At 51.8% G+C, this 26,183-nt stretch overlaps 3 protein-coding genes across 6 annotated transcripts in view; 1 reads left to right on the top strand and 2 right to left on the bottom strand.

Annotated features, from left to right (window-relative positions):
- The window catches only part of VAMP8 (vesicle associated membrane protein 8), a 500,499-nt gene that overhangs the window by 442,776 nt on the left and 31,540 nt on the right, over positions 1-26,183 (top strand). The window lies entirely within an intron of this gene.
- GMCL1 (germ cell-less 1, spermatogenesis associated) lies at positions 423-20,419 on the bottom strand. Its single transcript, XM_083812096.1, has 14 exons — positions 20,131-20,419; positions 19,155-19,278; positions 16,492-16,588; positions 15,621-15,718; positions 15,030-15,142; positions 14,340-14,405; positions 14,089-14,173; positions 13,791-13,881; positions 12,859-12,999; positions 8,435-8,504; positions 3,990-4,065; positions 3,041-3,186; positions 2,752-2,839; positions 423-1,800 (listed from the first exon to the last, which is right to left on the bottom strand). The coding sequence occupies exons 1-14, from the start codon at positions 20,322-20,324 to the stop codon at positions 1,672-1,674; spliced, it is 1,518 nt and encodes a 505-aa protein (XP_083668222.1). The 5' UTR covers positions 20,325-20,419; the 3' UTR covers positions 423-1,671.
- LOC310886902 (calsenilin-like) lies at positions 20,703-26,165 on the bottom strand. 4 transcript variants are annotated; one of them, XM_083812100.1, is made up of 8 exons: positions 24,430-26,165; positions 22,898-23,022; positions 22,749-22,818; positions 22,585-22,655; positions 21,993-22,100; positions 21,715-21,819; positions 21,580-21,642; positions 20,706-21,384 (listed from the first exon to the last, which is right to left on the bottom strand). In XM_083812100.1, exons 1-8 carry the CDS (start codon positions 24,839-24,841, stop codon positions 21,337-21,339), a joined length of 1,002 nt encoding a protein of 333 aa, XP_083668226.1. In that variant the 5' UTR covers positions 24,842-26,165; the 3' UTR covers positions 20,706-21,336. The 4 variants fall into 4 exon arrangements, with proteins under 4 accessions (XP_083668223.1, XP_083668225.1, XP_083668224.1 ...); XM_083812099.1 differs by having other exon boundaries at positions 20,704-21,384; positions 22,585-22,818; XM_083812098.1 differs by having other exon boundaries at positions 20,705-21,642.

Genomic DNA, 26,183 nt, shown 5'->3' with positions numbered 1-26,183 from the left:
CGCCAGGCGGGCAGGGCAGTGGGTGCAACCAGCCCCGGGAGCCAGCAGGGTGTACGGGCAGAGCAGGATCCGGTCCTGCACCTTGCAGCAGGGCAAGCCCTCAGCACGAAGCAGGAGCCCTCGGGCAGCTCAACCCACCAGCCAGGCCTGGAAAAGCAGGTATTTTAATGTACCTGTTCTCTTCCGGCAGTAACGAGCAGCCCAGATTTCCTTCTGCTGAATCAGTGATGGTTTTAAAAGCTTTTTACTAAAGTGCTCGAGTGTCCAAAATCCAAGCTGGATGCTCTAGCAGATGAAAGCCTTAAAATTCTTCTGCTTCTTGTCCAAAGAAATAAGAACGCAAGATAGAGAGGCGCACCCATGGGCTGAATCCAATAGAAAAAAAACAATTCCTGGCACAGAAGGACAGACACCAGTGAGTCTTCCACTTCAAGTCATTTATTGACAAGTTGCCATGTTTCTCCATCTTGCCTAATAGTTTCATCCTCGTTATAAAGTACAAATGGTTTTATACTTTTCTGACATTAAAAAAATAGGCTACTTAAGAGGCAAAATTCCCACCTTGAATCCAAAAATCCTGATGTAAGAATTCAAAACTGTAATAGTCAAACAAAACCCAACACACACGAGAAACAAATACAGTGTACCTCTTATACTTGACTCGCTCATCAAACCAACTCAAAGCGAATCCCTTGTTCCCAGCTCTTACTTTGGATCCTGTGACCTTGCTTAACTGATGTGAAGTTTGTGTGAACACATACTACTCAAAAGGCACTCAAAGGTCACAAGTTCCTGAGCTAAAATGGGGATATATTCCCAATGTAACAGTTAAAACAAGTCACAAAAAAAAAACGTTTAAAAATTGGTATTTGGTTTATGTGAGTACAGGAAGGATTCAGCAGAATCCTAGCTGAAAGCTGCTGCTGTATAACAGACTCAAATGATGCTTAGTACATTAGATTATGTTCAGTAGGTGGAAAAAAATTCGTTTATGAGCAAATTAGCAAATTCACATGCTAAAAACTGGAAGAGAAATTTTTGCTGCAACATTAAAAAAGGCAGATAAACAAGAAAGAAAAGTATCTATATGAGATGCAGTAATGGCTTAAAAAACAAGCAGGTTTGAAATCTGTCCAGTTAAATAACAGAAGTTGACAGGCATCAACTACACAGATGTATTTGGCCCTACTGGAAAAGGACCACAAAAGCAAGCTGACTATGGATCTGGTATTTACAAACCAGTTATTTAAAAACAAAAACAAACAAACAAAAACAACAAAAAAACCATCACACTAACTAACCATACATCCTACAGCGTGTGCTTAGAATTTGACGGGTAAGTTAGCGACATGTCATTCACACAAATTCCCTATTTCCAATTTGGCTCAGTTTTTACCCAGAAAAAAAATAAGAGTGGAACATCTCTCAAACATGGAATGGCTGTTGTCTGAAGATGCGGAACAGAAACAAAAACGAATACAGGGTAACTAGTTTTGGCCTATATCATTTCTGATCTTCTCTTCAGATATGCATAGGAGTATACTAAGGCCATGTATCATTTGCTACAGTGTAAGGCCTTTTTGTTGTCAAAGCTCTGTGCGTCAGCAGGGCATTAACTTAAAGCAGGTATACAGAGTCGTACAAGTGCTACTATGTTCCACTGAATAGGTCTCAGCTTTCCAAATTTTCCAGCAGTGCCTCACTGTCCGTCTTCTTCTCTGGCGACGTGTACAAGAAGTTACAGCAGATGTAGAGTGGGAAGATCAGGAGCCTGCTGTCCAGGTTCATTACCACCTGCTCCTGTAAAGCAAACACAAAGGATGTTTGTATAGTGAGCAAAAGCTTCCCTTAGAAGGAAGTACAAAGAGCACACAAGATGGATGCTAACAATCATTCTATAAATTTTAATGACTGTGTATAAAAAGATCAAAATATTTTAAAAAAATCAAGTAATCATTCCTTTCAGATATTTTATAATGCTAACACTGATAAGATGTTCTCAAAATGGTTGTAAGCCTTTGTCCTTTGTCCCAGTGCTGCCATCCTTCTGCATCAGGCAAAATGAAACTGCAAGAAGTGGCTGAGAAGACTTCCAGTAAGCTGGAGACACTTCTACCACTCTCGGTTTCAGGTGATTTAACAAACCAGGCAATCCTTAACAGCCCATTCTGTAAAGCAAACTAGTTTGATGTTTGAATTCTTTTTGTTTTACTCTAAGAATTGGCTTGGCGGTAGCCAAACGGGTATATTTTCTTAAGAAAGCTCCTCTCTGAGGTTTCTGTTTATTTTTCTTGGACAGAATAATAAATACCACCCTTGAACAACACACAGACATTCTTTTAACGGTCTTCAGTTTACAGTACAAGTCTCCTTAAATAAACTCCAGATTTGCCTCTAAATAAGCAGCAGTCTGATGGACCTATTATTCAGAAGGGTAATCGCACCAGTGCTGGAAGTCTGGGAAAGCGAGCTGCCATCCGAGCACAACACCAGCAGCAGGTAGTTTCAGCAGCACCATGGGAACTAATTTCATTATATCAGCACTAATGAAATCCACAATATCCTACTCTACTTACGCTTCCTGCATTAGCTTGATCTTCCACTCCCTATAAAAGCAGCACTTTACATTCCACATCAGCAACAAAAAGAACAGCAGCTCTTCAAAAGCACTCTTGACTTCTCAGCATTTATTTTTTTAATGCCTTGGACTCTGCAATTCAAGTTCAACAGCTCAAAAATCCACAAACGTACCTGGTCTTTCTCTAGGGTTAGGATCTGATACCCCGTTGTTCTACTGCAAATAATTTTCCCACTGCTATCAAAAGAGGCTAGACGTAACCTGAGGATATAACAACAGTTACGTTAGTTTCCCAGAACTTTGTTTTTCCAGCACTAAGCTTCTCCCAGGGAGACAACACCATTTTCAAACACAACCAACTTTATGGCAACAAAATTAAACGCAAGCACAGATGGCAAGACTTGGTTGAGGCAACAGGTGTTAGCGCACACCACAGGGTCTTAATTCTTGGCTATTTGTTACCTGAAGGCTATGTTTCTCCGAGGCTGCAGGCTGACTGACCCGCTGCACGGCTGATTAAGCGTATTCCGCTTGAAAATGATGTAACGGTTGGTGTACGTAACGAGGAGGTCGAAGCCGAAGTTGAAGCCAGTCCATCGCCAGCAGTACTGAAGGACAGAAGCAGAGAACAAAGCAGGCTGAGCATTTGCTGTGACAGGCAGGGGAAGAGCTGCTTGCCATCAGGTCAGGTGGGAACGGGGCTCTCAAGCTAAGAGGAGCCTTGCAAACAGCCACCCGAAATATCAGATGTCAGCGGGCAGCCCGGGCAGACTGATGACTTGGAGACAAGCTCAGCAGCAGCTGCCTTCCAGACACGCAGAAGCACGCTGCACACACACATATAAAATGCTTCTATGTCCTCAAAACCAGCGCCATGGTTCTGCATAGCACTTAGCCGCAGGTCCCGTTCACACCCAAAATGCTCCTTTGAGTGCAACACCCTCAAGTTCAGTGACTTCAGACTTTTCCACAAGACCTTTTGCCTAAAGACACACACACGCAGAAGGAACGCACAGGGGTTCTGACTTTGGTTTTTACACGTTGGGTCTAGAAAGCTTCCTTTTCCACGCCAAAAAAAAAAAGGCGTTAGTGAACATGGCTCTATTTTAGCCACGTGCATTTTACGAGTCCCAGATGACAAGTCACGGCAACGTTCCCTCTCCTCACACACTGCAAGTTTCTCCAAACATGGGCTTGCTTGCAGTGCACCAGCACAATTAAAACACTAACTCCTTACTCATCTCACACACAACAAGCATTTTCGGCCTTCTAGGAAGAACAAAGGAATTTCTTTCACCTCCATTCCACCTTCTTGATGCAGGTTGACAATTAAGACCTACGTGTTTTGAAAATACCTAACATGTCTGAGACATGTCAGCTATGCACTAACTAAGCCGCACGCCGTACTTACATCACCGTCCTTTGCAAGCTTTCTACCACACCTCATGCTGTTTCCTTCCAGTTCCTCTTTATTTATTTCTTGAGGCCTGCAAAAAAAAAAAAAAAAAAAAAAGAACAGTTCACCTTTAAGGCCATTCGAACAGCTCTGTTTGTTACTTTAGCATGGGAAAGCTGAAGAGGCCTGAGTGACCTGGCCTGACCCCACAGCCGCCCCTGGTTTGAGCAGAGGCTTTGTGCAGGCGACTTCTCAGGGTCCTTTCCTACCCGAGTCACCCCACGAACATCAAACTACTTCAAACCTGCAACAGAGACCGGGTTGTTACGCCTCGGTTAGGCAGGACTTTCACGAAAGCGAAAGAACCACTCGAGATAAGGACATTTTGTGTCTAGCTCTTGCGATGAATTACTCTCTCCACTTGCCCTTAACATGCCCTTTCCAAAGGCAGCAGTCTGGCTCGCTGGGCGCGCGCAGAACCGAGTGCCGCTGTTGGGCAACAGCTGCAAGCTCGGCTCAGCAGCAGCACGATGCAGAAGCGCCCAGAGAGACATCCCGAAAGATTTCTCAAGTGGCTGGTTATGCAACTCGTCTAAAAAAAGTTTACCCTCGGTGTTCGCAGCGCGCTGCAAGCCTCTCGATTCCGTCCTCCTGTACAAACGTGAACTTATTTCACCCAGCAGCTCCCACTGGTGCTTGAACACATTCTCTAGCCTCACAGATCCAGCCCAAGGAAAATCAGTCGCAGTTTTCCAGGGGTATGGTACTCACGGAACGTGAAACACAGTTACATCGCTAACCAAACAGCCGCTGCCAGAAAGGCCTGCAGTCAGGCTGATGATGTGCCCAAAGTGAGGATATAAATCACAACGAAAGGCAACCCCCACGTGCTTGTAACCCCCCGGTGTCACACAACGTGCTGTCAGCCACAGAAGCAAGAAGAAAAGCAGCACTTTTCTTCCTACTCTGTGCACACCACAAGAACTTGCAGCTGTAGCTTTTACGAACAAGCTTTTCTGAACAAACTTTACCTGTTTCTGTAAAATCTAATCCGGGAAGATTAAGTATTTTATGAACAAGTTAAGCAAATAAGCTAGTCATGTTAACCAAATTCACCCAAGAGCCTCCTGCGTGCTTCTTCCACATCGTCTGGCTGAACTGGTTATGTAGCTGACCTAAATCCAGTAACGATGATAAAAGATTTATTTCTGTTTAATTACTGACAGATTTCAAAAACATTCGTACATAATGTTCAGACAGACATTAGTATTCCCCCCTCAATTCCTCAAGCAGCCTCAGAAGATGCAAAACTTCCAGCTTTAACCATTTCCCCTGGCCTACCGTATGCTTAGCGAGCAGCCAACTTATTCTATTTCCTTCTTAAACGCTGCCAAAAGACCAGGGGAGTAGCAACGATTCCAGCCGCAGACCTGAGAGATGTCTCTCACAACTGTCCCAGAACAAAGGTTAAGTTAAAGAGACGTGATCCACTTGGGCACAAGGAGGAAACCTCGAGCAGCCACATTTCAGTGGCACGAACTCCAGTATTATACTCCAAAATTCTCAAATTCTAAAAGAGTGAATAAAACATTTAGTCCTTCAAAATGCAACCTACCAAAGCGGAAGAGGAACATCTTCTTTTCCCTCTCTGTTATCGAAAGAGCAAGCCACAGCACGTATTTCAAAGCACCCTAACCTCGCTGCAGTGGCAGTCTCCGAAGCAGCAGCTGGAATTACGCGGTGAGGTACCAAAATGGGACCTCACTCCAGCTCAGCAGGAGCCAGACCTCGCATTTTGTCCAGTTTACCAAGTCTTCATCCTCACCTCAACGGGAGAAAACACGCCTGAGACAGGCAGGAGCTGTGGGAGGAAGGGGAGCAGAGCTGGGTAAAAGCAGGGCCTTACAGAACCTTGATTCTCCTCTAGCTACAGGTGGGATAAACGCCCAAACTATTTGCTTTGACACAAGGAACAGCCGCACGTCTTGCCCTCTGAGACGAGTTTTAGCCACAGGCACCTCACCAGAGGTGTCAGCACGGCTTGCCAGCAGAACAGAGAAGCGGTCGCAGGAGCTTGGGCGAGACTCGGCCTCGTCAGACACCGCGCAGTCCCAGGGAGCGCTCTGCACGCACACATCTCCCTCCCACACGGCTCCGGAGAGCAGCATGTTCAAAGACAATTAGCCATTATTGGCTACTAAACAAACAGCAACCTGGACGCCACCTCAAACCAGCAGGTTCATCAGAAGCTGGGGTGCACTGAGATGAAACGCTGCGCCTCACCCACCGCTCACCGCTGCCGCCAACAGAGACCTCGGCGATGAATGCCAGAATGAAAGACTTGGGTGGAAAGGTACCTGCTCTGAGCACAGCTTTCTCTCCCTGAGATTTGCAGTTTTAGCCATTAAAAAAAAAAAAAGCTGCAAAAGAGAAAGCCAGACAAACAAGAAAGACCTGGCAAAACACCCTGCACATTCCAAGAGTCACCAAGATCGCCGGCACCGCGGCCGAGCGCGGAAGCTTCTCGTTTTGAGCCGCCGCGATCCCCGTCAGCTGCACTTCAGCTCGTGCAAGATCTGCCTTTCCAGCGGCACGTGTTGATGGCTGGCAATCCATACGGTCACACTGCCAACAGCAAAAAGCAGCAAACACCACCTTATCCTGTGACTGGGTTTTGACGACTGCCAGTGCTCACTCTCGCGTTACCTGCCGTTTCTGATACTGCAAGTCAGAAAGGTACAGGCCAGATTTCACGATGCGTGACCATTTCTTGTGAAGTTGTTGATGTATCTAACAGGAAAATGCTTCTCAAGACAACAGGCGTATCAGAACTCAGCTACGACCCCCCTACCTTAAACTGCAGGAGCTGAAGAGACTCACAGCTACATCCTTCACCACTTCCTAAAGCGCCGCTGTTGCCAAAGAACCACTTCCTAAAGATCTTGCTCAAAAGACCCCAGCCAGAGTTCTGGGGAGTTGTTATCCTGTTACATGATTACATTGAACAGAATAATTTACGGAAATACCTCCTATACAATACACAATTAAGCCATGGAAGACACTGCCACGGGGCTAAAGGGTGAAGTGCCTCAGACTAAAGGTATTTAAGAACAGGGCTGTTGGGGGCTGGTCGCTCTGTAAGGACCCAGGCCAGCCCTCCAGGTGGAAAACTCCTAACAGCTCACTGCCAAATGCATCCAGGTAGCGCCTGCTCTTCGCTTGTACCCCTCTCCCATCCTCCTGCGTGTAACTCTGCCACTCGGCGCTGCCACAGACTGCACAGCCTTTGGTTCAGGACACCGGCTCTTACGCTCTTCACGTTGCAATTAATAAATTAAGCCCAGCTCTGCAATCAAGCGTGCTCATCTGAATGGCAAACGCTGGGCTAACAGAACCGGTGGAAGAACATGAACAAGGCTGTTTATGGGTGTTTCAGAGGCAATAATACACGTATCGCAGCTCCCTGACCTGACATCTGGCTGCCACAAAGCACGCTCAAACCTAGATCAGAAGACAAAGGCAGGAACAAGTGCCCCGCTGCATCTCGCCACCGTTTCGATATTTAGAAGAGATCAAGGAACCCGCTCCACGTGGCAAAAAGCAAGCTGAAGGAGAAGAAACAGCCTGTGATCCCCCACGCGGGTGTAACACACGCCAAGTCAGCATGCCTCGCTGCCCAAGCCACCGGGGGCTGCAGAAACCCCCCGGGGTCGGGGAGTTACACAAAGTACGGCCACGTGCAGACCTTCGAAGGGCACAGAAGCACCACGTGCACGCTGGTGGCACGTCGTGGAGCTTCCTCAATGGCTACGAGGGAAAAAGCCAGAAAAAGCTGGAGGTGCTGGCAGCGGAGAGAGCGGTCGGCCGGACGCCGGAGGGGGAAGGCTGTGAAATGAGACGGGAACGAGGCGAGCGGGTGGCGGGGCGCTGAGCCCACGCTCGCTGCACGGCAGAGGCAGGAGCAAAGGTGAGCGTGCAGCCACCCCTGCACAAACACGACGTGACAAACGGCCTCCTGCGCCAAGACGGCCGCTCACCCCGCGCCACAGCCGCTGGTGCACCTCGCCCAGGGAGCCGGGAAGCAGAAGAGGAAAGGCGGCTTCTGCATCTGCAGGACTTCTCCTAAAATCACCCTTAAAACGTAAACTAAGAAGTTACTATTTCGCAGCCTCAGTGTGTATTTCAAAGCAAGGGATATGTGTAAACCAAGAAAAGAAAAAATACATAAAAAACACAAACATTTACCTCTAGAAATGTTATAATTTACTCTGTAAAGGCCAGGAGGTCAGCCAGCCCGAGGAACAGATGGCTCCACGGAGAACAACAGTTTAAAACCAAAATATCCTTCCCCCCCCACCCCTCTGTAACGTCAACTCCAAACGCTGAACATGGCAGAGTTTACACGAGAGGAAGGTTTCTGATTTAAGAAATAAATAAAGGAAATCCTGTAATATACCTACCCAATATCATTGTCTTGTTCTGCTCTGAGCATGGCAAACCACTGCTGTTTGTAAACAGAGGACAGCCATTCTAAAATTAAAAAAACATAAATGAGCTTGGTGTTGTCTTCGGAGCCGGGAAGGGGGATGTTCACAAACATTTGAAATAGAGAAATGAGGTTACATTGAAATAATAAGCTTACGCTTGCTAACTGAGCGGCCTGAGCTAACCCACCAGCGGTAAGGGACTCGTGGCGTTTGCCTCCAGGCCCCGGCCACAGCAGCACAGGTACGATCCAGCACCTACCACCGAGTAGCTCAGCACGGCGTTTGTCTGATCAAGCACTCATGACTGCCAGGAAGTAGGCAAGCGAATAGATTTGCTCGGCACGCGCGGTTCTGTCAAGCAGAGGAGCTCGTTAACAAGCTCCAAGGAGAACCACAGAACTGTAGGGGGTGGAAGGGACCTTGAGAGGTTATCGGGTCCAATGCTGCTTCCTGAGCCGCCGCCACAGTTCTGCACCAGCTGAGCGAGAGGAAAAACAAGTAAAAGGGAAAGGAAACAGCGACTCTTCCCAGATAAGTGTGAAAAAGAGAAAGTTGCCCTCTGCTAGGAATAAACCTGAATCAGGGCTTGGAGTGCACTGGGAAGGTTTTATCAGCTATGGTAACTTAACAATTGCAACCAAGAGATAAAGCAAAACACAAATTGATAGTCTGTGAGGCAGTTACACAAAAGGGATCACAGGCACCCAGAAGCACAGTGTGTAAGTCCCTAGTCGAGATAACAAAAGGGGCAAGTATGCAAGGTCACGTAGGAGAACAAGCTGCAGAGGAAGGACTGCAATGAAAGGAACAGCAAGAGCCACCCTAAGCATGGAACAAAGCAGATAGCTGATGAAGATGATAAAAGGGGGAAGAAGCGAGATCGCTGCTGAGCTCTCCTTAGATGTTCCCAACAAAGTTTTAAGCCAGCCCTTGTCCTGCTAGCTTAAAAAGCCAAGATTTGGACTCCACGGGATCAAAAAGGACAACAGGAGGTGTAAAAATGGCTTACAGAGAACTACACAGTTAAGGAACAGAATGAGTGAGCTAAAAGGGAGAAAAAAATCCGGAGGCAGGGCATTTTCTCTGTTCTTTAATACATGCGCACGTACACCCCTCGTTTTCCCGCTTCGTGTTTCAACTGCAGCTCATCTGTGAGCTTGTAAACATTAAGAGGGAAAACGGTGCTCAGGAAACGCTCAGATGTGACCAGATGGAACAGAAGGAGGAACGTTTCGCTCAGCAGCCCCACGATGGATGTGTCTCTTACATCCCCTCCACACAAACAAGAACGGACCCTGCTGGGAGCCCGCGGTACGGTGTTGCACGCATGTACAGAGCACGAAGAAGGAACTGCACCGTTTCTTTCCACTCCTCACCACGCGGTTTCTTTCTTTCCCTCCCCGAGAACACTGGCCTGGAATAATCTAGAAGGTTCACACGTCACAACACAGAGCAGCCGGCAGTTTACCCAAGTACAACACAACCACCCCCGCGCTGCCCGCTGCCGGGCAGTTCTCTGCTCGAGAGGGCACCACCAACACCTATCCGAGCCTCTTTTTAATTGATGAGCAAAAGTTCCTCGTCTTACTACAGGTTTTGGCTGCAAGGAGAGAGATGAACGGATCACGAGGGCTCTCAAGCACCGAGCCCCAGCAGCACGACTTCACCGTGCATGCAGAGAGCTCCAGGGTTTGTCGTCCTTCCCTCCCGTGCTCCCAGCTCCCTTGGAATTCAGGCTTTTTGTTCTTAAATTAATAATCAGAGCCAGAGCAAACACCAGATACTCTGCCTGCGCTAACCACACACTCAAAACCTATCAGCTGCCTTTCCCTCTGTGCGACTGCCAAGCGTCCGAGCCCCTGCTGCAGCATTCATCACAGCTCAGCCCTGAAAATGTAAACATTTTGTTCTCTCCTTCCCTGTGATTACGCGAAAATTGCTTTCTGCTTTTCATTAGGCACACGCAATCGGCTTCACAATTGCAATTAAAACTGTAACGATTTAGGGATCGCTCTTGCTTGGACGTGCACAGAAAGCTGGCTGCTGGTTTTGTGTAGAGACGGTTACTTATCCCCAGAAGAACATTAAGGAAAGGCTGAGCACTGCCATTCTGGGAAATGGTAACAGCAACACGAAGAGAAGGAATTCCAGCCTGACACCAGCAGATTTCTGGTTCTGTTTTTTTTTTGTTTTTCTGGTTTTCCTTCTTACTCACATGCCGACAGCGCCACTTCACACACAAGTGGTCTGCAATTCTGCCGTGTCACCAGTAAAGCAGGCGAGGGTTTACAGGGTCATCGCCTGACGCTGTTTTATTTTTTGTTACAGAACGAAGATGTTTTTGCACCTGCATTCTAACCTCTGCCAACATCAATCTTAAAAGCACTTAGCAGGGCGGATCGTATTTGCTTCCCAAATCACTTAGGCATATCAAATATCCCGCAACAGAAGAACAGATCTGTTCCTCGGACGTTTTTACGTATAATGCAAAATTTCATCGCTTGCTGCCCCAGAACTGCCCCACCTGCTGGGCAGAACCGACCAAACCGTCCCCAGCCCGGCCCTCAGCTCACCGCAGCTCTCCGTAGTGCGCTGCCTCCCCCTGCTGGCCCCAAAACACTTTTTAAGAGACACTTGGAGCACACGACAATCATGCCGCTCCGCCTTTTACTTTGTCAGGTTTCGGGTAGAAGACAAGTCTCTTCTCCACCTCTTAAGGTATTAACCCGAGCCAGAACTGGGAGCAGGGAAAGCCAGAGCCTTCAGGCAGCAGCAAATGTCCACATCCACTCCATCGAAAGCTGCCTAGTGAGGGAAGACTGCCAGCTAGAAGAGCAACTGAACCAGTATTTCTGGCAGAAGACGGGACACAGCAGCACAAGGGAGGCAAACCAAGTAAAGGGACGCTCGCTGCGTCATCTCAGTGACAAGGAAAGGGTCGAAACGTTTGAGAAGGGTCAAACTATTTGATCAGGCCAGCAGGCTTCACAGCAAACGCCCCACTGAGCCCGTTCTGGCACCGAGGTATCATGGTGCTGCCATCTGTGGAGGCACGAAGGAGGGAGCCAGACTGAGATCAAGAAATCCTTTTAATTCTACAGGAAAAGAGCAGTGTAACTGAAAGACGGGTTAAATATTTACGGGTGGCAAAAGCCCAGAGCAAGCCCAGGGCTACATGCACGGACAGAAAGAACGCGGATGTCAAGAAGGTACAAATAATGAAGAGTGATAAACAGCTCAATAAAGCGGCCTTAATTGATGTCTGGCACCTGCACCTCCAGACACACCGAGGTACAGGTGAATGGACAGGTAGAGCGGGGGCAGGCACAAAAAAACAAAGTTGTGTAAAAGAAAGAGAGGGAAAAAATAAACCTGTCCAGGAGTTAAGATGCAAAATTTAATGCTAGGGATCGACTAGGGTAAGAGACCAGAGTGAAATACAGGACAAGGATACCAGGAGGCAAATTCCAAGGCAGAGCACCAGAAGGCCACTGCTACAGGGAGCACGTTAAACCGAGAAGAAAAAAAGAGAAGTGGGGAGGGGGCAGCTGCTTCACAGGGTAAAGACAGGAATGACAGTGGGAGGGCATTTCCAAGTGAGACCCCAACCTGGCAACTCGTTTCCAGCCTTATTTGTCCGTCAGCAGCCAGGTTTGCACAGCCTCCAAGAGCAAAGCCTGCCCGTGAGCTCAGACTTCAGCAGCAAGGCGAGAGGGGGCCTTTTGATTGTTTGGTATTTATTGATAACGTTAACAGCAGGAAGCTACAGCAACATTTACCCGGAATTCCGTTCTACAGGCTTCAAAAAGCACTGGGATCTGGAAACGGGATATAACTTACACCAGGCAAAGTGCAAAGAGATAAAAAAACAAGAGCAGAGGAGTTAGCTGTCCTATTTCCTCTAAAAATACCCTAAATATCTGCTAGCAAGTAACATTTGCCTTTTGAGATGGGAGAAGAGCTTACATTGCCCTGTGTTTTTGTTTTCATCGCCAGGTATTATTCCAAAACCTATTAAAAACTGCCCAACTCTTTCTAAAAAGACACTGGCTAGAAAACAACTGAGCCACAGCAAGTTTTGCTCTCTTAAAAGGATTTTTCTTTCCACATCTGGGTCTCTGGAGTCACTTAAACCTTGGTAATGCACCGAGTATTGATTACAGCATATTTTGATAACCTGACAGACTGACAGAACACTTAACACACCTACGTATGCGCCTATTAAGACTTTTATGCATGTAAATATTCAGCTTCTGCTGAGTCTGCAGCCACAATTTAGGCTTTGAAGACCAACCGGGAAGCGATGAGGCAAGGCAGCGCACCCGGATCTCCCCGGTTACTCCGGGGTAAGGCAGACGAGAAGCACAGGGAACTCGATCAGCTGGGTGCTCACTCACCTGAGGGTATGAGGGAGTCTCTCTCGATAATTCGTGCCGATGCCAGGTCACTGATGATGTACTGCAGCCTCAGGTGTGTGAACACCGACAGGAACGCGTTCCCCTGCTCTGATTCCAGGAATGCAATGTCATCCTCAAAATCTGCAAGGCAGCATACCCGGATTACAACTTGCTTTCCTAAGTGTTTTCCAGGTCCTATTTCTGTTTGAGTTTTAATTTATTGATCTGGGAAAGTTACAACAGGCAGGAAAATCACGTACAGCACCTAAAATGGAGGTGACAGGTGTTTCTATTTTAAAGAAGTTACGCACACATAAATCCTTTCAGCAGGAACGTCAGACCAAACTTTTCCTCTTTTGAAAAATGCCGGTGCCTTCTAGTGAGAAGGCAACAGAAACTCACCTTAACGGTACCACAGCAAAAGCAACAAAGCCATCTCTGTGCAGGCAGGCTGAAATGGCTGGGGTTGGTCAGCCTGGAGAAGAGAAGGCTCCGGGGAGACCTTGGAGCAGCTTGCCAGCACCTAAAGTGGGCTGCAGGAAAGCTGGGGAGGGACTCTTTCTCAGGGAGCGTGGTGATAGGACAAGGGGGAATGGCTTTAAACTAAAAGAGGGTGGGCTGAGATTAGATATTAGGAAGAAATTCTTTGCTATGCGGGAGGTGAGGCAGCGGGACAGGCTGCCAGAGGAGCCGTGGGTGCCCTGGAGGTGCTCAAGACCAGGTTGGATGGGGCTGGGGGCAGGGGCCGGGCAGGATGATCTTTAAGCTCCCTTCCAACCCAAAGCACCCCATGATTCTTGGACTGCTGGCGGAGACAAGCCCTCCCAGAGCAAACAGGGGAAAGCCTGGAGATGGAGGCAGGCCATCACATTTTACTTCTAACCCACGTCTGCGGCAGCCCGAGGCCATGCCAGGCAATCCACCCGTCCTACCTTTCCTGCGCTTGGCAAACCAGGCATCAGCTTCGGATAAGAGTTGTTTCAGAGACCCGTTCCAGGAAGGCACTAGCTGAAGGAACATCCACTAGGTGAAACAGACAAACTCAGTAAGCCCATTGGAGAACTTTTAAAAGAATTAACACATTCATTATCAAAGTGACATTTTCGTAACACAGTCGTTCCTACAACAGTTTTGGCTGCCCCATTAAATACCTGCAGCAAACACCAAAAGGGCTAAAACTGGCAGCTTCGTAAAGCAGCTGCTACAGGAGCACAAGCCTTTGCTGAGTACCTTTTTGAGGGCAGTATACACGTCCATTTCCACTTGCATTACAAATAGGTTAGAAGAGCTGATCAGCTGTTTCATGAGGTTTATGCTGAAAAAAAAACCAACACAAAACATCATAAGAGTTCTGTGAGACAGCACAAACACAAGAAAGGTTAGGTAATAAGCATCAACAGCCTAGGAGGTTATGTGCAGTGAGATTCACACTTCAATAAAACCTGTACTTTATCGCTGAAAGTTAACTGAAGCCTGAATACCTGAGTTCTTTGAAGAGCTCAACACTCTGGTGAGTCATCAGGTTATTCAAGAGCCATTCAAGGCACCTAGGTTAAAAGCACGGAATTAGCACCTTCGGTTTTTTCCCCACACACGCCAACATTTCTGCAACGCTTGCTCGGGCTCCTCTAGATCACGACACCCGATTTCGCACAGCAGGGCTGCCGCCCACTGGATCAGTTTCCCCCAGGGTACAGCAAAAGCTAAACTCAAAATTCAAAAACTCGAAAACTACCACAAAAAGCTCCGATTCACCGCAGAAGGAAGCAGTCAGCTCTAACCTCAGCACTCTGCTCCCAGCCATGTAATCATCCCTCCCAATTAAGATAAAGTTAACCTTCCATTTTTAATATCAGAGCAGCTTCGCTCTAAAACGGTCTGTAATCACAAATACTGTTTTATTGCTACACTGAAGATAAAATAGATTGTCTTTACTAATACACTTCAGTAATTAACTCATTTACAGCACAGGGCAATCGATCTACTACAATCTACGTTAAAATTAAGGCAGATGATTGTAGTAGAAACTGGAATACTAAATAGGATGAGCAGAGCTCAATTCAGACAGCTCAAAAAAAACTAGAATTTAACTTGAGCATTATTTTACTGTTTGTAACCTCACATTGCTAATTAGCAGCGTACAAAGCAGCATGGAGAAAGTTAATTCTTACTTTTTCTTCACAGAGTCTAACCCGTATGTCCCCGCTGAATTATAATAACCACACACAGTTTTTGCATTAATGGTTTCCTTCATCGTTTCACCACATTGCTGGATTAAGCCATCCTGTGGAGACAAAAAAAAATAACCACAAATATTCAAGGTGTAATTTTCCAAACAGGAAGTGCAAGAGATTATGCAGTTCGTACAAGTTTTCATGCCTGAGCTATCGCCCAAATCACACGCCCCACAGTGACCTGTGCTGCGTTATCTAGATGATTCCCCAGAAAAATAGCTTAAGTTTTTCTCAAGGCTCTCTCACTTGAAAGAACAGCTTGATGAATACCTCCAGGGCAGAACAAATGAGCTGGGAAAACCTACTTTAATCTACCTCCAGATACGATCCCCAAAATCTCACTTAATATTCCAACCGAGTCTCAGCCACAGCATTTTGAAACAAAACCAGTGCATTGTGTTTGGCTTTCTTTTCCACTTATTATACGAGAATTATTCGTTTATCTGGCTGAAACAGAACGTGTGCGTGTGTGTTACGAGCCGTTTATCTGACAGGAGAGCGTACAAACACCGCGCATTTATTACTTACAAGCTGCAGCATGCAGGCTGCTGCTAAAAGTGCAACTACCCGACTGGGTTTTATTAACACATCGTCTCTGTACAGCGAGCCGAAAGCCACCTGTAGAGCTGAAAAAAGGACAGCTGTCAAACAAATACAGGACATTGAACCTGGAGAGCTGAAAGAAGCCTGAAATACAACCATGGCACTCGAGTGCACGCTCTCTACAACCCTACTTATTTGCTCTTTAGCTAAAAAGCTAATATTTACCAGCCAGGCACACACACAGACGGTACACACAAAACACGCCATTAACTAATGAAATACGGCCCATTTCACTATCTCAACAAAATATCCACCCAAAATAGCTGCCACGTCACGTCACGGAGCAATGCAGAGAGCAATAAAACCAGATAAGAACCTAAACCTCACGACCCCTCCGCGCAATCGATCAGCAGCGTTAGGCAGAGATATTCCTAACACATCAAACATTTCTCCGCAGTTCTTCTGAAGAACTCTGCTGCTTCACTCCACGGGGCTCGGAAGCGCAGCAAAATGTTTTGTCAGCTCGCCTCTGTCCCCTGCCAGCACTCCACTCTAGAGCTTTTCAAGAGCTGGCGGATGAGGAGGCAATGTGCTCCACCGCTGGGGTTCCCACGAGTCACGTACATTGCTCCCGAGAGCTCCCTGCTGCCCAAACACCGAGGCGAGCTCCTCAGCAGCAGGCACCAACGTGAGCTCAGCCCTACCGGTGACCCGAATCCAGCTCAAATCCAAACGAGCACCGGACTCTCTCTCTCAAGTTCCTGTTAGTTTTAAATTTCTGGGTTTTATTTTCATTCTATTTGTCAGATTCAAGCTAACTGCTACCTTCAGGTCAAGGTAAAAGGCTCCCTCTTACCTTCCACATCAATGTTCTGGTCAGGAATCTCCAGCTCTATGACGCTCATGCTCGACTCTCTCCAGGATCCGCTGAACATACTGGAGAAGTAGCCTGACTACACGAGGGGAGACGAGAGACAAAGACCTCAGGTAAGAGATTCCATTCAAATTAAAACACCCACAGCAGCACAGGAACCAAAACCGTTCGCGTTTCCCTCTACGCCGAACAAAAGGCGTTAGGGGAACATTTCACAAGCTGAAACGTTCCGGCATACTCGAGAAAGGGCTACAGGTAATTGTTTTATTCCTGAAAGTGAAAACGCATCCAGAAAAATTGGACTGCACGGCTACAATCAAAGCAAAGAGCTTTAGAGGGCCAGAAAAGCCGCATAAGCATTTCTCCTACAAACCACAGCACCGATGGGGATATAATTAGTCCAAGAACTAAGTCCTCAACGTTACCAGTGGGCAACAAATCCTGCAGGCATCAGGGAATGCCAGTTTGGGTATTAAAGCAAAAAAAAAAAAAAAAAAGCATGCTAGACGTACAAACTAACGTACAAGGCTGTAGTCTCATACCAAGGACACAGACACATACACCACTTCTGGAAATAAACCTTTATAATAAAGCGTAAGGCATAAAAAACTAGAATTGGATTGGTTTCCATCCAAACGGAGTGAAATACACTGCTCTACTAGGGTTCATGACTGTCCTTCTCAGCAGCAGACGTGCGCATCCTGAGATGCTATCACTCCCTGAAGTTTACCTGAGAGATCAAAAAGATAAGGTCTATTTGTCCCGTGCCGCATTCCCTGACCTCGTAACTCAGCGCTTCAGCCCGGGGCAGCGGACAGCACCCAATTAATTACCTGCCGACGGAAATATTCCTGCCCCTTCGGCGCACCCCGCAGCGCTGACCGCACACACCAGCACCACGCTACGCACGGCGCCAGGATCACCTCGCCAGCCCTCACGAGGCTACCTCAGCCGTGCCACGTGGATCGGCCCCTCGCTTTTAGGAAGAGCTTATTATTTTAGCAAACAGCGCAAGGAAAAGGTAACCCTCTGCTTCTTACGGCTGTCAGTCAGGAACTTCAGACACCGGGGAAACGCTCGGACAGAGACAGCCCGCTCAACCAGGCAGGCGAGGAGACAGCTTCGTTAAGAGTAATTTACAGAGGCGTTTCTGAGCTCCAAAACTATTTCCCAGTGACAGAGCATCAATTCCAAGACAAACCTAACTTGTAAGAACGGCGACTTAACCGCAAAATTCCTCCTCGCAGGAGCCTCGCGTGCAGGAGGCCTCTGCAGAACAACACTGCCATTTTCAAAGCCTGGTAAAAGCACCCGGGGACGTGATTTAACATCGCCAGCAGCCACTCACACCAGGTTTGGAGGAGCAGCTTCACGAATTTGTGCTATAGCACCAACAGAATCACAGCGACAATTAAAGCCACCCATAATTACCAAAGGACTAACGAGCAAAGTGTCTATCCTGCTTGAGCCTGGCTGCTCAGCCTGCTCACATCCTCCCTTCGTTAGCTGTAGAGTCAAAATGGAGCTGGCAATTGAGGCTGCGTCCGCCCCAACAAAGCACACCCTCTCTTCTATCCAGAGATCGGGGCTCTCCTCCCTCGTTGGTGCTCTTTAAAATGCTCTAACACATGCCAAACTAAAGGCTTTCTCCTGCAAGGGCACAATGGAACTTCGCCACCTTGGCCGATGTAAGGAATTGTTGTACCTGCACCACATTTGGTTAACGCGACCGAAAAAAAAAAAGCCAGAATTCGTTCCTGCTGTCCTTTGTGACGCCAGGAAAACTGCACCCAGCCTGCCGAGCGTCCCACTCTGACACCTCCTCGTAACTCAGAGCCCTGCGCCGTGTTTGACTGCACCTAGCAGACAGGCACACACGTTTTCAGGCAGAGCACCTGGAGCTATTTTCTCGTCTGGCTTCAAATAAATTGCTCCCAAGGTCAGACTCCTGCTTTAAAGTTCGTGCCGCAGCCGAGCTAGAGGTTTGAAGACAAAAGCCAAGCTTGGTCCCCACTTCTGTCCCAGGAAAAGCAGCAAAGGGAAGCACTGCGCGGAGAAAACCACGGCTATTCACACCAAAAACCAGATCAGCAGGGCACAGCACGTGCGGCGTTCGCGCAGACCTCCACAGGTCGCTCGATGGCAGCTTTGGAGACGCGGCTGCAGCCCCGCTGCAGGTCCCTCCCCGAGGGACGCCGAATCGAGGAGGGCGCTCTACGAACAAACCCCTCCCGGAGGCGCTTTCCTTGCTCTGCAGTAATAGCAGCCTCACAGGAGACCCCCAGCCGCTCGTTTAACAGACGAGACCAGGTTCTCAGGACGTCAGGAGACAACTTCCAGCACCGTTTTCACAAAGGACAGGCCAAGGTTAAAGCAAGCGGATTAAAAGATTAACTGCAAAAGGGAGCTGAAGAAGCTGTCTGCAGACAGGGGGCCACAGCCGCGCTCCCCGAGGTTGGTTCCCAAAGCCCAACGCACGGTGCTCGAACCCACCACAGAACGAGTGCGGAGCGGGAAACAGAGGAAAGCAGAAAAGAAGAGGAAAACCTCCATCCATGCGTACTGCGGTATCGTTTTAGGGGCTGTTGAGGTATTATTTCATCAGCTCCCTTTATTGCACCTCGTGCTGTAAGCGAGCAGCTCACCTGGCACAAATAAATCTTGTGCAAGTTCCACTCCTCTCCCAGCGCGCAGATCTTGATGTCACTGTTCTCGCCGTTCAGGAACAGCGTCTGGTAGATGTACTTGGAGGTGCTTTTCAGCTTCTTTCTGTTCGGAAAAGCAAACAGAGGTACGCTCCTTGAAAACTTCCCGTTACACAAAAACGCTAAGCAGAGCGCTTCGCAGTTTGGGCTTTTTTTCTCCCCAAAACGCTTGACCCTACCTGAGTTTGCCCCTACCCCGAGGTGCTCCCAAACAACCCCCCCCCCCCCAACCCTTTTCCCTACCCCCCCCTTTCTGCACGACCTCCCCGCAGCCTCGCTGGGTCCCCACGCGCCCCACAGCCACATCCCCTCGGCCCCAAACCCTGCAGCAGCCCCTGCGCCCCCAACCTCCAGTCCCTGCCCCAATAAGCCCCAGAAAAAAAAAACCTTTAAAAGGCCCCAGAAGACCCCCTCCTTTAAAAAGCCCCCAGAAACCCCCCCAAGGGCCCCAGACTCCTCCCAAAAGCCCTGAGGCCCCCCCAAAGGTCCCATAATCGCTATTTAGAAGACCTCAGAGTTCCCCCAATCCCCCAAAAAAGCCCCCGAACTCCCCCAAAAAGCCCCAGAGCCCCTCCAAAACCCCTCCGAACACCCCAAAGGCCACAGAACACCTCCAAAACCCCCAAACGCCCCTGAACCCCCCTTTAAAAGGCCTCAGCCCCCCCTCAAAAGCCTCCCCAAACTTCTGACCCCCCCAAAGCCCCCCGACCCACCCAAAAAGCCCCAGAAGCCCCCTAAAATTCCCCAAAGCCCCCAGAACACCCCCAAAGGACCTCAGAACGCTCCCCGAACCCCCCAGAGTCCCCCCAGACCTCCCAGAACCTCCCCAAACCACCCCGGAACCCCCCAAAGCCCCACCCCCAAGAACCCCAAAACCTCCTAAAACCTCCCTAACCCCCCCAGACCCCCCCCGGACCTGCGGGGGGCGTTGAGCAGCCGCTCCTCCCGCTCGGCCTCCCCCTCGCTGTCGCTGTCCCCGGGCCCCTCGGCCCCGCCGTGCTTCCTCTTCCCCCCTCGGCCCCCTCCGCCGCCGTCCCCAGCCCCCGGCGAGGACGAGGAGCCGCCGCCGCCCCGCCGCCGCCTCAGCACCCGGCTGCTCAGCGAGCCCATGGCCGCTCCGCCGCCGCCTCCTCCTCATGGCGGCCGGGCGGCGGCGGCGCCTCAGCAACGGCCGGCGGCGGCCATGGCCCCGGGGCCTCTGCGCATGCGCAGCAGCCTGCCCGCGCACCTGCGCGCATGCGCGGGGCGAGACGGCGCGGCGCTCGCTTTGCGCATGCGCCACCGCCTCGCTCCCCTCCCTTTGCGACCGTCTCCCTTTGCGCATGCGCAGCCCCCCGTTGCGCCCCCTCCCTCTGCTCCCCCTCCCTCTGCGCGCCCCCCTCCCCTTGCGCATGCGTAGTGCCGGAGCTGGGCTCCATGTTGGAGGCGGGCTCCATGGAGGGCAGGGGCCTTCCTCCTCCTCCTCCTCCTCCTCCTCCTCCTCCTCCTCCTCCTCCTCCTCCTCCTCCTCCTCCTGTCACCCTTCCCAGCCAGCTCCGCTTTGGCATAGGCGCCCACTTGCCAGCCCCATCTTTTGGGGGCAAAACAGGCAGCAAATGGCTTCGCCTCCGCGTGTGAGCTGCCCCTGGTGGTGGTGGAGGGGTGCAGCTGGGTGTCAGGTCCGGTTGGTTTATTTAAAGTAAAAGGAAAACAAACAAACAAACAAACAATCTCAGCCCGTGTGGATTTGAGGAGGGTTCCCACCTTCACCAGGATGTTTTGGGGTTTTTCAGCCCCGTCCCCTCCCAGGGGCCTTCCCCACCGCCCCTCTCCCCAAAGTCACTTTTTTTTTTTTTTTTTTTTTTTAGGAATCCTCGAGGTGTCCGTTTCTGTGCTGTGACAAGGTCTTCTGCACCGCTGGCCGTCCCCTGGGGCAGGGAGACCCTGGTTTGGGGAGTTCTGCCCCAAAAGTGGCTGGCAGGGGCGGCTCTGGCTGCTCAGGGGGACAAGCTGGCAACGTTCTCCTTGTTTTTAACGTTTCCTGCTTATTTTTAATGTTTCTTGCACCTTCAGCGTTATTAGCCTCGCGCTGTGTCTTGAAGGGGCCAAAATCGTTCCTCCCCTGCGCCCCACAGCAGCGGCTCTAGATGGTGTCCTCGAAGATCTGCATGGAGCTCATGATGTCCTCGTCCTGCGAGGGGCGAGAGGGACAGGTCACAGCCCCCAGGCCCCCTGGTGGGACCAGCGCTTTTGTGTCCCACCCCCAGGAAACCCCATGAGGTGCAGCCTCCTCTCCCCCCAAACCCATGGGGACGTCCCTTTGGAGGGGGCGAGGACACGGGGTGAGGAGGAGGAGGTGGCACCGAAGCCCCCCCAGGTGCCCCACCTGCTGGCACGTCTCCAGGAACTCCTCGAAGGTCACCACGCCGTCCCCGTTCCTGTCCATCTTCTGCAAGGGAAGAGCTCAGCGGGGACGTCCCCGTCCCCATTAGCGGCGTGCCGGGGGGGAGGCCGGGCTCACCTGGAAGAAGAGCTCCACGTGCTCGGCGGGCGCGCTGTCCCTCGGGGCGGGCAGGGTGCAGCGCCCCATCATGTCGTAGATGGACTTCATGATCTCCAGCATCTCCTGGGGAGGGCACAGAGCGGGGCCGGGGTGACAAAAAGCTCCCCAAACCCCCCAGTGCTCCTTCCCGAGGACACCTCCGTCCCCCAGCCCTGTCTCCCTCAGCTTTGTCCCCCTCTGGACGTCCCCGTGGGTGCCACCACCCCTGCCACCCCCCTCCTCGTCCCCCGGGGCACCTCCTTGGTGATGAAGCCGTCCTTATTAATGTCGTAGAGGTTGAAAGCCCAGTTCAGCTTCTCCTGCACCGTCCCCCGCAGCAAAACGGAGAGGCCGCCAACGAAGTCCTGCCCGAGGGACAGTGGCCGTGAGCGGTCCCCTCACCGGGACATGTCCCACCCGCAGGCGACCCCGTTCCGGACCCCACAAAAGGCACCGCAGCGTGGCCATCGACCGCGGGGACTTTTCCTATCGATCCCGTTGCTATTCTTGCTCCTATCTATTTTTAATCGCCTGGGATGCGCCAGCCGCTGCCGCAGGCTCCCCGCAGCCCCCCGGCACCCGCCGGCGACGGGGCTGCGGATTTTCGGGGGCACCGTTTTGACCGGCTGATCCCGACCGCGCAAAACCTCGCCGAGCCCCTGCCCGAGCATCCCTCCTCGTGCGTCCCTCCCCGTGATTCGTATCTGATGAATCACGCTGCTGGGCACGCTCGCATCGAGCCGAGCAGCCTCATCACCACCGAGGGTGGCGGCACCGGCATCCCCCTGCGGCACCGGCGTCCCTCCGTGGCACCGGTGTCCCCCCCTGTGGTGCCGCCCCGCTGCTCACCTCGAAGCAGAGCGCCCCGCTGCCGTCGGCGTCGAAGGCGTTGAACAAGAAGTGAGCGTAGGCGCTGGCGTCTGGGGAGGGGAGGCAGGTGAGGGGGGGGTGAGGGAGCACCCCATATTTTTTTTTTAGGGGGGGTGACGCCGCCCAGGGGTGCCCCAACTCACCGCCCTGCGGGAAGAACTGCGCATAGATGAGCGTGAAGGTCTCCTTGTCCACCCGGCCGCTGGGGCACTCCTGGGGGGGGGCAGAAGGGGCGCCAGGTGAGACCCACGGGGCCGCGGCCGCTCCCCGAGACCCTTCCCCAGGCACTCACGCTCTTGAAGCCACGGTAGAGGGACTGCAGCTCCTTCTTGGTGAACTTGGTCTGCGCCTGCAGCTGCTCCAGCCCCTCGGGTTGGTGCCGCACGGCCGAGAGCTCCAGGTCGCCGTCGCTGCTGTCTGCGGGGACGCGCGGGGCTGAGCGGGGCCCCCCCCCGGAGTCCCCCTCACCGACAGCTTCGGGGCTTTTTCGGGGGGTTTTGGGGCAGGCACCAGCTGGGTGGCTATGGGGGTGAGCGCCGGGCGCCCCGTGGTCCCCAGGGAGGGGATGCGATGGTGAGAAAATCGCGGCATCCCGCACCTTACCCGCCTGGACCTGGCCGTGCTCGGGAACAAACCAGGAATCCCCCAAACCTGGCAAAACCTGGCAGTTCTCCCCGTCACGATGGGGAACTCACCCGGGGCGGCTCCATCCGCTGCGAGCTCCGGGTTTCGCCGCCCGGGCGAGGAAACGGCTCCGTCAGCGCTTGGAGGGCTTCCCGGGAGCTGCTGGACTGTGCCCGCTCCGGCAGCATGATCCCAGAGCATCCCAAAGCGTCCCGGAACATCTCAGGTCATCCCCACACGTCCCAGAGCATCCCGGAGCATCCCAAACCATCCCGGAGCATCCCGTGCCCAGTCTCCAACCCGCACCACGGCCGCCTCTCGCGTCCTGCTCCCCCTGCCCCGGCTCTCTGCACCCTCCGTGCTGCCGGAAGGTAATTAATAAATGATGCCTCGTTAATGTTTCCAGCCCGGGAAGCCCCCATGGAGCCGTTCGATGCTGAGCGGGGACAGCAGGAACTTCGGGATGGGGAAGGTGGGATGGGGTTGGGGAGAGCCCCGGTCGTGCCGCGTGTCCCCAGACTGCGGGGGGACACCCTGGGGACCCCCATGGGCTGCCGTGGGGGTTACTGGGCTGCCGGGCTGGGGTTGGGGTGCAGAGGGGCGGTGTGGAGCCCCCCATCCTCCTGGCTGGGGTGGGATCGGACCTGGGAGTCCTCAGAGAGCCGTTTGGGGGGGGGTTGAGGGGTCAGTGCGGGTTTGGGGATCCTCAGCATCCCATCTCAGGGGGATTTTAGGGGTTTCTGCAAGCTTGGTGGTCCCCATTCTACTATCTCAGGGGGTTTCAGGGGTCGAGGTGGGCTTGGGGGGGTCCCCAGCAACCCATCTTGGGCAGGTTTGGGGATTGGAGGGGGCTTCCCCAGCACCCTGCCCCATGGGCTATAGGGGTGAGTACGGGCTCGGAGCTCCCCAGCAGCCCACTCAGGAGGGTTTTGGGGGGCGGCGTGTGCTCGGAGCCCCCCAGCAGCCCATTTTGGGGTGCTCAAGGGGGAGACCAGGGCCACAGCGTGCTCAATGGGGCCATGACATGGCAGTGAAGGGTACCCCAAAACTTCCAGGGTCCACCACAGAGGTTCCCGGAGAGGCACCCACACCACCAGCAGCCCCTCCACAAGGAGCGTCCCCTGGGGTCACGTCCCCGCCGTGGGCACCCCAAAACCGAACCGCATCCAAACCCGGCCCGGGGAGGGGGCCGGGGGTTACCTTCCGCAGAGATGGGCTCCAGGATGCCGAACTGCTTGAGGACAGCGATGAAGAGGAGGATGACCACGGCCACGGCGCACAGCTCCATGCCCTGCATGGCCATGGCGGGCCGGGGGCACCCCGGGGTGGCGGCGGCAGCAGCGGCGCCTTCGGGTGCTGCGGCGGGGCCGTCCCCTGCCCTCCGCCCCCCCGGCCCTGCCCTCCTCCCTTGGCACGCGCCCACGGCTTCGGACACGGTGCTCGCCCTTTTTTCCAATAGTCTCTCATTTTTTCCAATACTGTCTCCTTTTTTCCTATAGTTTCTCATTTTTTTTCCAATAATTTCTCTTTTTTTTTCCAATAGTTTCCCCTTTTTCCCAATACTTTCTCCTTTTTTTCCAACAGCTTCTCCTTTTTTCCAATACTTTCTCATTTTTTCCAGTAGTTTCTCATTTTTTTCCAGTAATTCCTATTTTTTTCCAGTAATTTCTTATTATTTTCCAATATTTTATCATTCTCCCTAGAGTTTCTCATTTTTTCCAATACTTTCTCCTTTTTACCAATACTTTCACCTTTTTCCCCCACGTTCTTTTTCCCATAATTTCTCCTTTTTTCCAACATTTTCTCTTTTTTTCAAGTTTCTCATTATTTTCCATATTTTCTCCCTTTTTCCAATATTTTCTCTTTTTTTTCCACAATTCCTCTTTTTTTTCCCCCAGTAATTCCTCCTTTTGTCCATGTTTCCTCCTTTATCCTGATATTTTCTCATTTTTTTCCCCAGTATTTTCTCTCTTTTTTTTCCTTTCCCGATATTTTCTCTTTTTTTTTCTTTTTTTTTTCTGTATTTTCTCCTTTTCCCCACACTTTCTCCTTTCTTCCTTCGACCCGAACAAAGCTGGGGGGCCAAACGGCTGCTACCTGCCTTCCCCCACGCATCACCCATGGGTGTCCCCTTTGCCCTGGCATCCCCCCACCATTAAAAACACGCCAAAAAAAGGTTCTTTCACCCCCCAACGGGCCGAGGCGGGCAGTAATTACCCCCCAGCAGGATAATTAACAGCCCCCCCCCATGGCCCCCATGGCTGCCAGCAGGCATCGATCCCCGCCTGCAGTATTACCGGGGGCGAGCCATTACCGCCGCTCCCGCGGGTGCGATGAGCGCAGCCCGTGCTCAGCAGAGCGCGGCCGCCCCCGCCGCGGGGGCCAGGGCTTCGTGCCCCCACGGGACCCCCGAGGAGAAAGGGGGGGAGCCAACTCGGCAAGCGCCAACTTGCCAACACGCAATTAGCGTGGCGGTGGCTAATGAGCCCTGACGGGGGATCGATGGGGATGAGTAAGCAGCGCGGGGAGCGGCTGCTGGCACCCGGCCTGGGCTGTGCTGGGGGGGGAAACTGAGGCATGGGGGGAATCTAAGTTATGGGGGGAACTGAGTTATGGGGGGAACTGAGTTATGGGGGGTAACTGAGGCACAGGGGGAAACTGAGTTATGGGGGAACTGAGTTATGGGGGGAAACTGAGGCACAATGTGTTTGTGGGGACTGCGGGTCTGTCTGTCTGTCTGTCACCAGGACTGTGCCACCACGTCACTAGGGTTATGGGGACGTGTCCCCATCGGCGCAGGACGGCCGTGATGTCCCCATGACCCAGGGGACACCTCCCCACCGCCACGCGGCCCAGCCCCATGCAGGCCCACGGCCGCCCTCTGCCCTCGCCCCCTCAGGGCCCGTTGCCAAGGCCAGGCCTCGTTGCTAGGGGCGTGGCCTCACCAACGAAGG

Source organism: Anser anser, assembly GCF_964211835.1.
Source record: "Anser anser genome assembly, chromosome: 26".
Taxonomy (NCBI): Eukaryota; Metazoa; Chordata; class Aves; order Anseriformes; family Anatidae; genus Anser; species Anser anser.
Note: the sequence above shows the minus strand (reverse complement) of the source record. Positions and strands in the feature narration are given on the sequence as shown.